The following is a 13345-nucleotide window of genomic DNA, read 5'->3' as shown; positions in this document are numbered from 1 at the left end:
CTCATGTTTCATTGGTCAAGGTTTGTAACCATTTAAGGCAATGAACCGATGCAGCAGCTATTGTTTTATAAACAATCACCTGTGAAATGTACATGAATGATATAGGCTGTTACTTCTTAAAATGCTACATTTTTGTCATTTTGAACCTCTCCATTGTGTGCTTTATTAACCTGTGTTGTTTTACTCTTTACCGTTCAAATGTAAAATTGTTTTTAATAAAATATGTTTCTTAAAAATTACTGTTCGTGTAAGATAATGAACTAGAAATTCAACGTTTCTAAAAAAAACCTCTCAGTTTTCTATTGAGGTAAACCATCTACCTGTCTTTTGATGGTAAAGTTGCAGATTTTTAAATATATAAACTCTCTCTTAGGTTTCCCTTTAACCCTCTGATGCATGAATTATGATCCTTTGTGTCAGAATTTTTTTTCCATTTTTTAAAATTCTTTTCTTAAGGCATAAAAAAGGTAGGAACATTTTTTTGTAAAAATAATTTATTTTTTATTTTTTATTTTTATGTGATCAATTGTAATTTTGTCCAAATACAAAGTTGTTATTTGAAAAATACATCAGTAGTATTGTTCCTTAGGGGTTATCTGATGTCATAATATTTTTTTTACTTGCAAGAGTCGTCTACAGTAGAAGGAGGACCGGGTCGGTTCTCATGCTTTTTTGTCTGTCGGCCATATTGTATTTAACAAAAATAATTTCTTGCATTTGCAGCTGATGGCCAGTAGTTGATGGTATATTTTATGATGCATTAGTGTCCACTTCAGTGGTCTGTGTGCATTTATAACATAAAAATCCACAGGAAGCACAAGAAAATGGCTTTTAGATAGCTGTCCACTGTAGTGACCACTATGCATGAAAGGGTTAAGATACGAAGCTTGCAGATTTAATGCATTTTGATTTCTAAAAGTAAATAAAATATTTTGCAATTTTCTCTTTTCACACTCTACTTTTAAAACTTAAAGTATAAAATAAGTATTAAAATAAAAGTATTAATATAAGTGAGAAACAAAAGGTGTAAAATGGAGAGTGAGTAAAGAAGGAAAGGAGGCAGTTCTAAATAATAAAGGGCCTGCGGCTAAGGTAAACTGATCTTAACTTTGTGATTGTGGTGTCAGGTATCAGGGATGTTACTGCCTACACTGGAAAATCTAGTTATAGAACTCTCTTCCAAGGCATGCATTTTAACTGATGACTCCCAATATATGCAATTTATTATTTACTCAATATCTAGATGGGTGAAGTGGCCTCTGACATTTTTAAAGTGAAAGGAATGTATATTATTGTGCATTTACTGTAGAGTTGTGTTATTTTTTAAATATAAATTAGGACAATTTCTAAGAAAAAAAGGTGGACTAAATATAACTTGCAATACTGAGGAAAAAACAGCATTGTGCTTTAAGACATACGTGTAAATCAGCAGCTAAAATTTGACATTGATGACAAGACGCAGGTCCAAAATTATACTCCGAAAAACATTTTAAAAAGACAGAGTAATTTACTCACTGAAATCTTGTCAAAGTCATGTTTCAGTTTTATTTAAATATTTGAAGGACACAGTTAACTAGAAAAGTGAGGATTGTTCTGTTGTGCAGACCCAGGAAAACTAATGTGAAGCCTCACCTGCAAGAACCATGTTTAGCAAAACTGCAGCGTTTAACTGTAAAACCGACGAGAATAGCTATTAAAAACCGTAGTAGTGATAGGAAACGTGTCTGATCATGATGTCAAACTAAGTCTGGACCCGTATGAGATTCTAGAAGAACCTTCAGCAGAAATACCACAATTTTACGTTATTATGATATATAACAAAAATTTAAGACAAATATATATATATATATATATATAAACAACTATGCAATGATATGCATATTGTTTTTTATTCTGCATGTACAGAAATAGATGTTTCTATAAAAATTATTTTTAAATCTATAATATCAATATTTGTGTGTTTTTCTGAGAAAATTGGAAGTAGGCGTCAGCTAACACCCCCCCCCCCCCCCAACAGTAGGTTGATTTTTTTTAATAAACAGATGTGAAAAGTGGTAAAAAAAATAAAAAAAAACCTTCAAGAAAATACTAAGTAAAAGTTAGATATATAGTTCTGAGGTAACTATGCCTATTGAACACTCATTATTTTTGCAATTTATAAAGAAAATATTGGCTTATTAGTTGAGTCAAAGACTGTATATTACTGATTACTTATTACTAATGTTTACTAAAGAAAAAAAATTTACTTAAAAATCTCAGATTGTGACCTTCCTCTGGTAGCTAACATTTTTGCAACAAGAAAAAATCCACACAATTTAAATATTTTCAGATCAGATGTTTTGTCCAATGTCAGACATCCTCAATGAAGTAACCTATTGTGCCTCAAGGCTCCTTCCTTGGACCTCTCCTGTTTTCTTTGTAAATGTCATTCTGTTTACAAGCCAACTGTACATTTCCTTTAACCCAAATGGAATATTTTAAACTGAACACACATTATTACTCCATCCCAGATATCAAATGCAAATGGATAGCACGTAACTCCCTGCAGCTAAACATGTACAAAACTTGGGTAATCTTTTTTGACTCAGATGTATGTGACTCACTAGTACACGCCTGAACTCCATTCTTGTAAAAACCTTGTATTCTTTTACTGTTACTTCACCTTCAAGGCACTTCAGTTATGTTGCTCAAACATTTTTCATGTAGCTCCAGAGACTCAGCAAGGTCACTGTAAAGAGTTTCAGATTTCCGATTCATGCTGCATCTCCAGTACATTTCAATTTTGCAACTTGTCTGATCCTGCAAAAGTTACGCAAATTGCACATCACACAAAGTGCAGCAGCCAGAATAATTACGTACTAAGGCGAATATGTGGAACATATTGGTTCCCCATATTTCTGCTCTGCCAATAAGCAAAGTTCTGTTGGTCATACCAGAACCTTGACTTAGGTGTGAAGGAGCTTTTTGGGTTTATTCGGTGAAACACTCTGCCTATGGGGATCAGATTAGCATTCTCAGGCTGGTTGTTTCTTATGTTACTAATTTTAGTTTTATTTGTGTTTAATTGTCTGATATACGTTCTTATCACTGTTTAAATGTGTTGTGTTATCTTGTATTTAATTTATTTTTTTACTCTCTGGCATTTATTTTTTAATCACAACATTTTTGCCTTTTTCTGAAATGTGTTGGTCTTTAATCTTCTCATGTAAGGCATTTGCTACTTGTGTTTTTGAAAGGTGTTTTATTCATCAAATGTATTGTGTTTAAGCTCATCATTATTATTATCATTGTACTCTATATCTGGAATCACAATGACATCAGACCTGGTTCCTGCAGTTTAGACTGTGAAATTAATTTATACAGACTGTTGGTTCAGCAAAAGACATCTGACCCATATCCAGATTTGTGAAAGAGTATTTGCCAATTAACAGATTTCTTCTGTTTTTGGGGTTTTTTGTTACATTTAAATGTCTCAGTTTGTAGCTAATGTTTGTGAATGTACAGTAAAAGACAACAGTGAATACAAAATACAATAATACAAATATTTTTAAAAAGGTGATTTACTTTATTAGGGTAAAAAATATATATATATCCAAACCAACCTGGTCTTAGGTGTATTGCAGCCCGGTGAAGGAAGACATTTAGCCTTTAATTAAGATCAAAATTATTTAGCTACAGGGAGGTGAACACTTGTGCTTCAGTTTATCATGCTATCTGACCCAAGTGTACTTAATCTTTAGGTCACAAACTAAACCTTCTTCTTTCCGCCAGAAAGCAGAATTTAAGGATACATGAATTACAGCAAGTAGTCAAGATCCAGAAGAGGCAAAACAGCCCCAGATCATCATGCTACTACCATGTTCCAAGGTTAGTGTGATTTTCTCTTTTTGAAATGCTGTCAGTTTTATGTTAACTGCAAAAAGACACACAACTTCCAAAATGTGCCAATTTTACACAGGCTGTCCACAGAACACTTTCCAAAAGGTCTTGAGGATTACAATTTGCTTTGTTGCAAATGTGTTATGAGCCTTTGTGCTCTTTTTGGCCAGCAACGGTTTTTACTTTTGGGACTCTCTGACACCATTTTGCAAACTCTTTTTGTAATTGTCAAATCCTTAAGCATGTTGGGCTTGCAGAGTTTTAGATGTTCTTCTTGGTTTTTTGCGACTTCCTGAAGGAGTCGCACAAACACTCTAGCTATGGCTAGCCTATCCAAAGCTAACAGCAGCCTATCCATGCTAATGGACAGCAAAAGGAAGTAGGCGATTCAGCGGGTGACCAGCCTCAGCATGCTAATCACTAGCGCAAGTGACTAGTCGCTTTCTCAGTTACCAGTACTGGCTCATTATTAATCAGATCAGAACCTGGCTTCAGATTAGATAACCTTATGCGACAAGGAAGCAAACACCACTGGCTGCACAATAATCCTAATTTTGACTCTACATCAAAGGCATGATCTAAACCTGTCTTTTGGGTCAGGTGGGTGAAAGGGGATAACTTTCAAACTCCAGACAGAAACTGGAGTTTAAATTTTCAAATGCAGAAAGACGCATATTAGAACAAAGGACATTCTTGCTGCAAGGCAACAGTGCTATCAACTACACCAGCATGCACCTTTAGTCTGATTTCAGAGTTAGTTCAATGATTTGACACTTTTAAATGTAACAAACTCTATAAGGGGGCAAATACTTTTTCACAGCACTTTAAATAAGAAGGGAATGTAGAATAGATTGTAAAACTTTGAAACTGTTGCAATATCTGAATTGTCCAAGGGATAATATTTTATTTTATTTTTATAAAATGTTTGAATTTCTCCAAACTGCACATTCCAACAATACTGAGCGGGTTATTCAAGTAAAACTTACACATGGGATAATGATTACAAATGTTAACTTAGGTTTCGATACAGGCTGTTTGGGAAGTCTTTTGTCCGTGTTTTATGTTGGTTTAGACCCACATCCCTTCAGGAAGAAACAGGAGACAGTGAGATGACCCAGAAATCATGATTCAAACAGCAGCACACTGAGGGCTGCTTTAAATGTTGCATGGAGTGCTCACAAAATCCCTGGAACTGGTACACTCATCAGAGCTCTCCAGATAATCCCACAAGTTGTCCTGTGGCTATTTTTGCAGATGCACACCTTCCAGAATGCCAGATGGAAGATCCATCACATCTTCAAGTTTGTTTTTTTTTCCTTTTTCTTTCAAATGCTAAGATGTCGATCATCAATCCTTTGATTTTGTACTAAAGTTTCCTTCGATCTCCTTCAGGCTAGCGCTCCCAACCTCTTTCCTTATTTGGCCCTGTCCTATTGGTCAATGTCGTATTTGTGCAAGGCATCCTCTAACTTGGCAGTGATCTTCTGGAAGAAGCTGATCTGCTGGCGCAGGTGATGCTGCATCTGCATCCGGAAGTCCCGCACACGCGTGCGGTGGAAGTGCTGGATTTCTGCTAGTGTGGCACAGGAAATGATGTTGCAGCGATCGTGGAGCTCGCCCTCCTTCTTTGGACAATCTTTCACCTTGGTCAGCGCACCTGGTAAACAACAGAAAAGATTAAATGAAAGTTAAAGTTCACTTGTTTCCTCCTTGATATATAAACTTAGCAGCGTACCAGAAGATTGACAAGATTGAAGTTGTGTCAATTTTGTTTAGATTGGTTCCAATTGGTGATCAAGGGTAGAAAACTGAAAGGTATTTTTCCTATTTATTAAGTGCAAAACAGGGTTTTATTAATTTACTCAGTAAAGCAAAGAAGAGAGAGTTATGGAGCTGACATTTCAAACAAGTTCAGCATCTTATATTAGCAGTTAGCACAATTAGATTTGTAAATCTCTTAAATGTACAAATAGATGGCAACATTTCCAAACCAATCCAAGCTACTGGCCCTGCAAACCCTTTCAGACCGGGTAAAAAGTCTCATTGGGAAGAAGCTGACAAAGATCACAGCTACCATGAAAAGCAGAAATGAGACTCTGAAGTTCCCAAACCAGCCAACCTCTTGATCTCAGCTACGCATTAAAATTCTCAGAAACAAAACAAAAAAAACAGTTAAGAAAAAACTTTGTGCATGCTGCCTCTGCAGTCAGTCTTTTAAATAACTTTTTAGTTTTGTGGATAACATTCCTATTTGCAGCCATCTCAAAATCAGCAACATTGACAATCTGATCTTGTAACTGTCTATAAATCCTGGTTTGAAATTATTTTTCAAACCCCTCAGTGAAAAGAAAAATACATTATTTTTGATAGAACTGATATTCTATAAAGTGTTGGCAGTGTTCTTGGTACACTGACCTGAAAATGTTGCCATTTTGTCATAAATCTGGGAATTATTCTTTATACTTCGTTAAACCAGGGCAAATAGATATGCTTAGTTTCATATGAGTGTTATAGTAGAAGTAAAGCCTTGCCCTCCACTAAGTATTTTAAGTAAGTCATGTTTGTCTTTCTAACATAGTTCAATGCTCCATATGCTGGCCTCTCTGCCATGGCTGCTTTTGTTTTTAGGATGATTAGATAAAACACGACACCAAGTGACAATAACTGGATGAAACGTGTTAAGTCCGAGCCCTAGATTTTTAACAAAATGTTAGTTTAGGGTGATCACAAAAGGTAAAAGTAGAAGATGAAATGTTTCATCATAATCCAAAATTTTGAACCTCCAGAACTTGAAACTTTAACAGAGATGTACAGTAGATAGTTTTGAGAGACATGGAGTGTCAATTTTAGATGACACTCTAGGATTTTTATTTATGTTTATTTTGTGAACTGGTTTTATCCATTGTTGTGTGTTTTGGTTACTGTATGTACAGAACTTTTGGAAGACAAGGCAAGTTTGTAAATGTTCTCCATAAATACATTTGACATTACTGCTTGAAAAAGGTGCTAGCCTCATGTCTAGTAGACACATTTCCTGCTCGCTACTTATACCGTCTCCACTGAAATAGCCTTTTCTGATTCACCCAAGCTTGCTTTTGGCACAAAATCTGAACTCCAGTAGCCTATTTAGTCAGAGCATCTACCCGCATTCACAATGACGACATCAATCTGACTTTAGTTTGACTTTTTGGGTTTGAGTTTTCCTTATTTTGTAAACGCACTAAAAATGAGCTGGCTGGCTTTTTCCATGCTTCTTTGGCATTACCCAACACCCGAGACATGTCTCAGTGCTTAATCTGACTCAACTTTTAGTGCGGAAGTGGTCTCAGCAGACCTGACTAATAAAAACGGGGATGGAGAGGAACTAAGAGTGAAGCCCTGACATGGCAACAGGAAAAAAAAATGTCTTTCCTTTTGTTTCTCAGAAATAAACAAAAAAATAAATAAATCTGCCCTCGCACAATCATAAAAGCGAGAAGGACTTTGCTCTCCCCCACAGCCAAGGCGATTACAGCGCTGTAATTTGAACTTGTGTACCGCAGTCCTGGTGGGAAACATCTACCAGAAAGAAGAAAGGGGGGAAAAAGTGGGGACAGAAAAAGAGGAGGAGGGGAAGCTAATCTGATCCTAAAGCTGCTCTGTTGCTGCATTCCTGCAGTCTGGGGGCAACATGGGACAAGAAGCCCTGAAATCTTCGTTCATTTGAATCAGATGTAAACCTTTTGCTCTTTCCTCGCAGAACTATGATTAACAAAACTGGAAAGAAGAAAGCTTGCCCTTCATTTGGATTGTTTTTTGCACCTCAGTGCCACAAGTTTCAAAGCACAGCTGCAGGACAAATAGTTTGACCAAATATAACGCTGTCAGATTAAACTTATATATAAAACTGTACAATAATTCTATTTCAGACTATATGAATCTGTAGGTAAGTTTTGTCTATACAATGTATAGAAAATGGGACTAAGTCTTCAGTTTTTGGCTAAAAGTACTAATTCCACCAGCCTGACAGCAGACTAAGCTATGCATTAGGGCAATGAGGTCACAGCAGTTCTTCTGCTGGCACATGCAGAAAACTTGGCAGCAGCAGTCTGCACTAACTCAACACTCAATTGTTATCATGGGGGAATTCCTGCTCTCCCCATTCATTAGAAGAATCAACGCTGTAAATTTTTTGTGGTATGTAAACAAGCTAAAAATTTAAAAGATTTACTTAAAGGTGTAGATCATTCACCCCAAACAAGGAATCCAAAGCAATTTTTCTTTTATGGACTTTTGCTTCATTTATTTGTTGGATTTAGTAAAGTTTGAATACATTTATAGAAAGACAATCAAAATGGGCCGGCCAGACCTAAAAGAATATCGACCGGAAAAAGCCTGAACGGTGCACTGTTTCTTGCAACATCTTTTTTTTTTTTTTTTTTTTTTGCTACTCAGTTTCTTTTCGGTGATGCTGAAACATCATGATCAGCTGTGTCTTGTGACCTTAAAAAGTCAGGACATTTCCCCCATCAGGCACCATCACAGCAATGTTGACCTCAACGTCTCATATCACATCATTAACAACTTTAATCTGCTTTAATCTTTCCGGTGAGTATCAAAAAACATAAGTGTTTTTCCAAGTCAAATAGAAGGTGATGTCATGTCAGTCTCAGGGACATTTTCAATTGGGGCTGCTTCAATAGCTCAGGGCTGACATTGTACCAGGAGAACGGAGCTCAGTGGACTAAAAGAATTGGTGCCTCTAAGTTTGGCAAATGTCTGGCGTTTGCATGCCAGCAGCAACTCCCTCCTCCCAACCTGCAAGGAACTAACAAGCTAACTCCTCTGGAAATGCTTTGTGAAGGTCTATGTGTGTGTGCGCGCGTGTGTGTGTGTGTGCGTGTTCTTACATTGAGGCTCAGTACTTGTGTTACAATGACCCACTGGTTTCAGTTTTCAACCCAGATTTACTCAGCAGTCGGGTGAATGAAAACAGATGTCCTCCTTGGTATGGAAGCACACAGAATCTTTGCATATTTTCTTCCTTCATATTTGACGTTGTTAATGGAGAAATTAAAGCCTGGATGAACTTTAAACGCTGTTTTGTTTTTTTATTTAGATGGGAAAATACAGAATCCTGTTTAAAACTGCAGTTTTGCAGAGTGGAAAGGGAGAGCCAGTGGCCTCCAGTTATTTAACACGGACACCACTGTGTCTTTTTCCCCCCCTTCTCACATCTGTATGTAGCTTCTGATGCATACTTCTTTCATTACTCACCACACAATATTCTGAAAGCAGTGTGAAGTCAGAATGTTGAAGACAATAAATTTGAAGAAACATACCACAAAAAAGTGGTATGTTTCTTCAATGCAGAAACATATGAAAAGGTTGTTTTTTTTTCACTCTTACTGATGAAAATTAGTTCACCCACAGAGCGCAAACACGGTTCCCCACCTTTCTGCACGTGGATGATGTCGGGGAAATTGGATAGATGTCCTCTGTAGAGGTCCAGCAGATCAGAAATGGGTTCCAGGTCCTGCCGCGGCTGCTCTGCAAAATACTCCCCTATGGCCTCGTAGGCCTCTCCGGTGTAGGAGATGGCTTTGTTCAGGCCTGTCGAGTAGACCTGCTGATCCAGCTCAAACGCCTGCGCCAGATGCTTGAAGGACTGCCCAACCTTCTGGTACTCCTTTTTGAAGCCCGTTATCTGCTTGCGGGCAAACTCGTTGATGGACGTGTTCACCACAACAATGTTCTCGTCCATCTTCTTGGTGAAGCTCTTAAAGCCCTCGATCTTGCTCTCGACTTCCTGAAGGTCCAGGGGGACGACTGGAGTGCTGAGACCAAAAACAAGCAGGGTGGACAGTGATGTTACTCTGTGTGAGCTCGTTTTGATTCCCCGTCCATTAAAATCCAATCAATCTTGTTGTTTTACCTACTGAGTCAGCAAAACACTTGGGTGGTGTTGGTCATCAGCATATGCTTCTTGTTAGTGAGATATTGTTTAAAACTAAGCTGCAGTATGACGGTTTGATGGATTATAAAGAAGAAAACCGTATGTACCAGAGAGGAGTTTCGAAACGACTTAAAAATTAATGTGCTGAAAAATTATAGTTTCTTTTTTTAAAACATTAATTTTATTTTATGTGTTGTTAGGCTTGGGCAGCGAGACTACTCAGTGCACTCTGTGTACTCTCTGTTTTTCTTGTACTATTCAGGGTATGATGGGTTTAATTGTGTCTCCTGAAGGAAACCCTTGTCAGAATTATTTCTATTAATGACTCTGTTCCCTCTCTTTGCTTTTCTTTCCTAAGTAAGTACTCCTGGCTCAGGGAGTGTTTGCTTAGCTATGCTTATATGTTGTTTGAGTTACTGTCGGAGCTATTGCTATCTTTTCTTTCCCATAGAAACTATTCCTGAGCTGGTGCTTTCATATATTTTTTTTTTTTCCTGAACACAGCTTCCTGTCCTCTCAACCCCCAGTCGATCACGACGGTCTGCAACAAACCTTTCGTCCATTAACAGGTTTTTAACCTGTTAGATGCATTGCATCTATTGTTAGATGCAATGCATCTAACAATAGCAATGTTACCAACTTAGAACATCTGGCTGCAGACTCATAGTGTCCTATTTCCCTTTCTGAACTCTATCAGACTACCCTGCACATTAAAAATTAAACTATAGCCACTCGAGATGTGCATTGCTTTCCAAAGGTCAGAGGGCATTTAAATATGTAAATTACTCCCGTGACTCTTCTGTGAAGCATTTTTATGGCACCTAGGCTAGATCAGAGCCAGCAACAAAATAAACAAACAACTGTGTGTATAATAGCAGTGGTATCATTAAATATCTGACCAATTGTTTTTATGAATTGAGTTTTTTTTTAAGAAACAACACAGCCAGCTAAGAACGACTGACTCAATGAATAATTTAGTGCTGTACTTCAGTTTATAGTCCAACCATTAACTTGAGTTTTAAAGGAAAGGAAAACTGACAAATCTCAAAAGGCAAGTATCAACGCAAAGTCCAATAAAACAATATAAAAGATCAAAAGGACATTCACTACTTTCATAAAAACTGACTTCCTTAAGTTGTTCTGGATTGTCATGAAATCCTTATTAGGGTGTAACCAGTTCTTCTATTTGTACTACAACTGTGTATTTCTGATGACAATGATAAGGATTAGAAACTATCTTCAGAGAATGACCTAGAATTTCAGATAGTGTGAGCTACAAGGACAAGTGTAATATTTTTTAAATAACAAAGCGATGTAAATAAACTAAGAATCTGACATATTTGATCTTTACAGTCCTACTATAATTGTATATCCCTTCTAATTAACTGGGTATGTCATTTAGAACCAATACATTTACAAACCTCAGTAATCTCAGACTCCAGCTCCCATCTTCTTTAGGGATGAACTTCTTACCTGATTGTTAGGAAGAAGTTTGCGCCGACCAAGTCGTCCCTCTCTGCCTTTCTCTTGCCCATTTTCCAGGCTTTCTCGTCGGCCCCGCAGGTCAGGAAGTGCTGGAAGACGTCACAGTGGGCCAGGACGGGGTGACTTGTCATGTGGTTCATCCACCAGATGAGACCCTTCCTCCTCTTAGAGATAAAGTCCTCCTCAAAGCGGCCCGTAGCCTGCTTCTCTGGCAGGTGGGGTACCGAGATTACAGGGAAGCGCTCAACGAGCCGAGCATAAAGCCAGTCAAAATGTTTATACCTGCAGTGAGATAAGTTTGAGAATCAAATGGGAAAGCTTGGATGGATGGAAAAGGAGATTGCACAAACTGAATACCTGCGGTTAACTTGTACATTAGTGTGCGTTGGGGTGAGGCCATAAGACATATAGCTCTTCATGCCTTTGAACTTGGTCTGCTTCGTGGGGTCGTCAATGGTGCATGTGAATGGGTAAGGGTCCTCCTGCCACTCTGGTCCATACTTCCCCATCACCACACAGATCCTGTCCCCGTCTTTGACAAAAGCAGAGGCCTCCCCGAGCAGGAAGGCCTCTCCGCCAGACTTGACGAAGGTGGAGAACCTGTTGAGGTTCCTCCCAACTGTAGCCGAGCTCTTGGCCTGTTGTTGCTGCTGCTGCTGGCCGGTCCCCCGACCTGGCAGCGAGGTGGTGACCGGGTACAAGGGAGGGGTGGTGCCTGCCTGAGCAGAAGAGCTGTCGTCCCAGTCGTCGTCCCAGTCATCGTCGCTGCCCTGGCTGGTGTTGAAGCTGCTCCCTCCACCGCTGCCGACCTTAAACCTCCTCTGGGAGTGGGAATCTGGCGACGTGTACGAGGTGTGGCTGGGGGACTGGGTTATGGTTTTGGGAGAGGAATAGCCGTTGTTGCTTGCACTGGAGGTGATTTGGTCCCTGATGATGTCAACGTAAGAGGCAGGAAAGAGGCCAACCTCCCCTTTGCTGTTCTCCCCCTCCAGCCAGCCCTCCAACTCCTCCTCACTGAACAGAGTCACCAACTCATTCTCTGCTATGGAAATCTCTCCTGGGTTTTCAGCGTGAAAATCATACAACACTTTGGCTTTCAACGCCATTGTTTCACATTTACTAAATGCTATCTTCAGATCTAAGCTCGTATAAAGTTTCCTTAAGAACTCTCTGGTCAAAGTTAAAAGATCGTCCTTAAAATATTCATGAGATTCTTCAGTTTGCGACTTTATTAACTACAATCCAAACAAAACAACGCTGCATAAAACAAGAAGAACGGAAGACAAACAGCCTTGTATCCAACACCCACCTCCTCTCTCTCCGCCGCTTTTGGTGGGTTCAAATATCATCTGTTTCCACGCAGACATCAGACCTCATTAAAGATAAAACGTGTATCTTCTGCGAGCGGAAAACGATCGATTGAGGTCGAAAGTTGACAAACCTGCGTCGGCTGAGAAAGCGGCTTGTTTCCTTCAGATAAAAAAAAAAAGCCAGGACAAAGTTCCTCTGGGATGCTGGCTGGTTAAAGGCTCCAAGCTCAACACGTAGTTGACTGAGTAACGGAGGGTGGAGCCAGCTGCAAATTCAGTCAAGTCGCCTTCAGTTCGGTCATGGAAAAAACAGCGACTGTCCATGAGAGAGAAATCCACACACACACACAAAAAAAAAGTGAAATAAGATGTGATGTCATCACTGCGTCAACGAGTAAATAGCTTCTTGAATAGTCAGGAAAATGTGGGGATTTGGAAACCACCTTCAGGTTTAGTGGTTTGTGAAAGAGTTCAATTTTGAAGAGCTTAGTTACATGTAATACGATAAGACGGATGTACGTACGAACTTGATTCAATAACCAAGTTTCTTGTTTAGTTGAAAATGATTTATGTAAGGAAAAAGTACGTGTTACAATAATTGATTTATATATTTTGTGATCGCATATAGATTGAGTTTTTGTTGTTTTGCAACTTGAGAATATTTTTTTTTATAAATCAGTTTTGGCGTTTTCGTTAAAAATAAAATCGTGTGATTTAAAAAGCACTTTACATTTAT

At 38.5% G+C, this 13345-nt stretch overlaps 1 protein-coding gene across 1 annotated transcript; it reads right to left on the bottom strand.

Annotated features, from left to right (window-relative positions):
• Positions 1 to 1520: 1520 nt before the first annotated feature.
• On the bottom strand, positions 1521 to 12915 carry LOC116724809 (sorting nexin-18-like). Its single transcript, XM_032570552.1, has 4 exons — positions 11657 to 12915; positions 11288 to 11581; positions 9313 to 9695; positions 1521 to 5536 (listed from the first exon to the last, which is right to left on the bottom strand). Exons 1-4 carry the CDS (start codon positions 12403 to 12405, stop codon positions 5310 to 5312), a joined length of 1653 nt encoding a protein of 550 aa, XP_032426443.1. The 5' UTR covers positions 12406 to 12915; the 3' UTR covers positions 1521 to 5309.
• Positions 12916 to 13345: the final 430 nt, after the last annotated feature.

This window comes from Xiphophorus hellerii, chromosome 8, assembly GCF_003331165.1.
Source record: "Xiphophorus hellerii strain 12219 chromosome 8, Xiphophorus_hellerii-4.1, whole genome shotgun sequence".
Classification (NCBI taxonomy): Eukaryota; Metazoa; Chordata; class Actinopteri; order Cyprinodontiformes; family Poeciliidae; genus Xiphophorus; species Xiphophorus hellerii.
The sequence above is the reverse complement of the archived record's forward strand: the minus strand, read 5'-3'. Positions and strand labels throughout refer to the sequence as shown.

Bases quoted from the DNA above. Each gene is read 5' to 3' on its own strand.
- LOC116724809 (XM_032570552.1), bottom strand. From the start codon at position 12,405: ATGGCGTTGAAAGCCAAAGTGTTGTATGATTTTCACGCTGAAAACCCA. The intron at 11,582-11,656 runs GTATTCAGTTTG...ATCTCACTGCAG, and splicing joins AATGTACAAGTTAACCGCAG to GTATAAACATTTTGACTGGC. The intron at 5,537-9,312 runs GTGGGGAACCGT...GTTGTTTACCAG, and splicing joins CATCATCCACGTGCAGAAAG to GTGCGCTGACCAAGGTGAAA.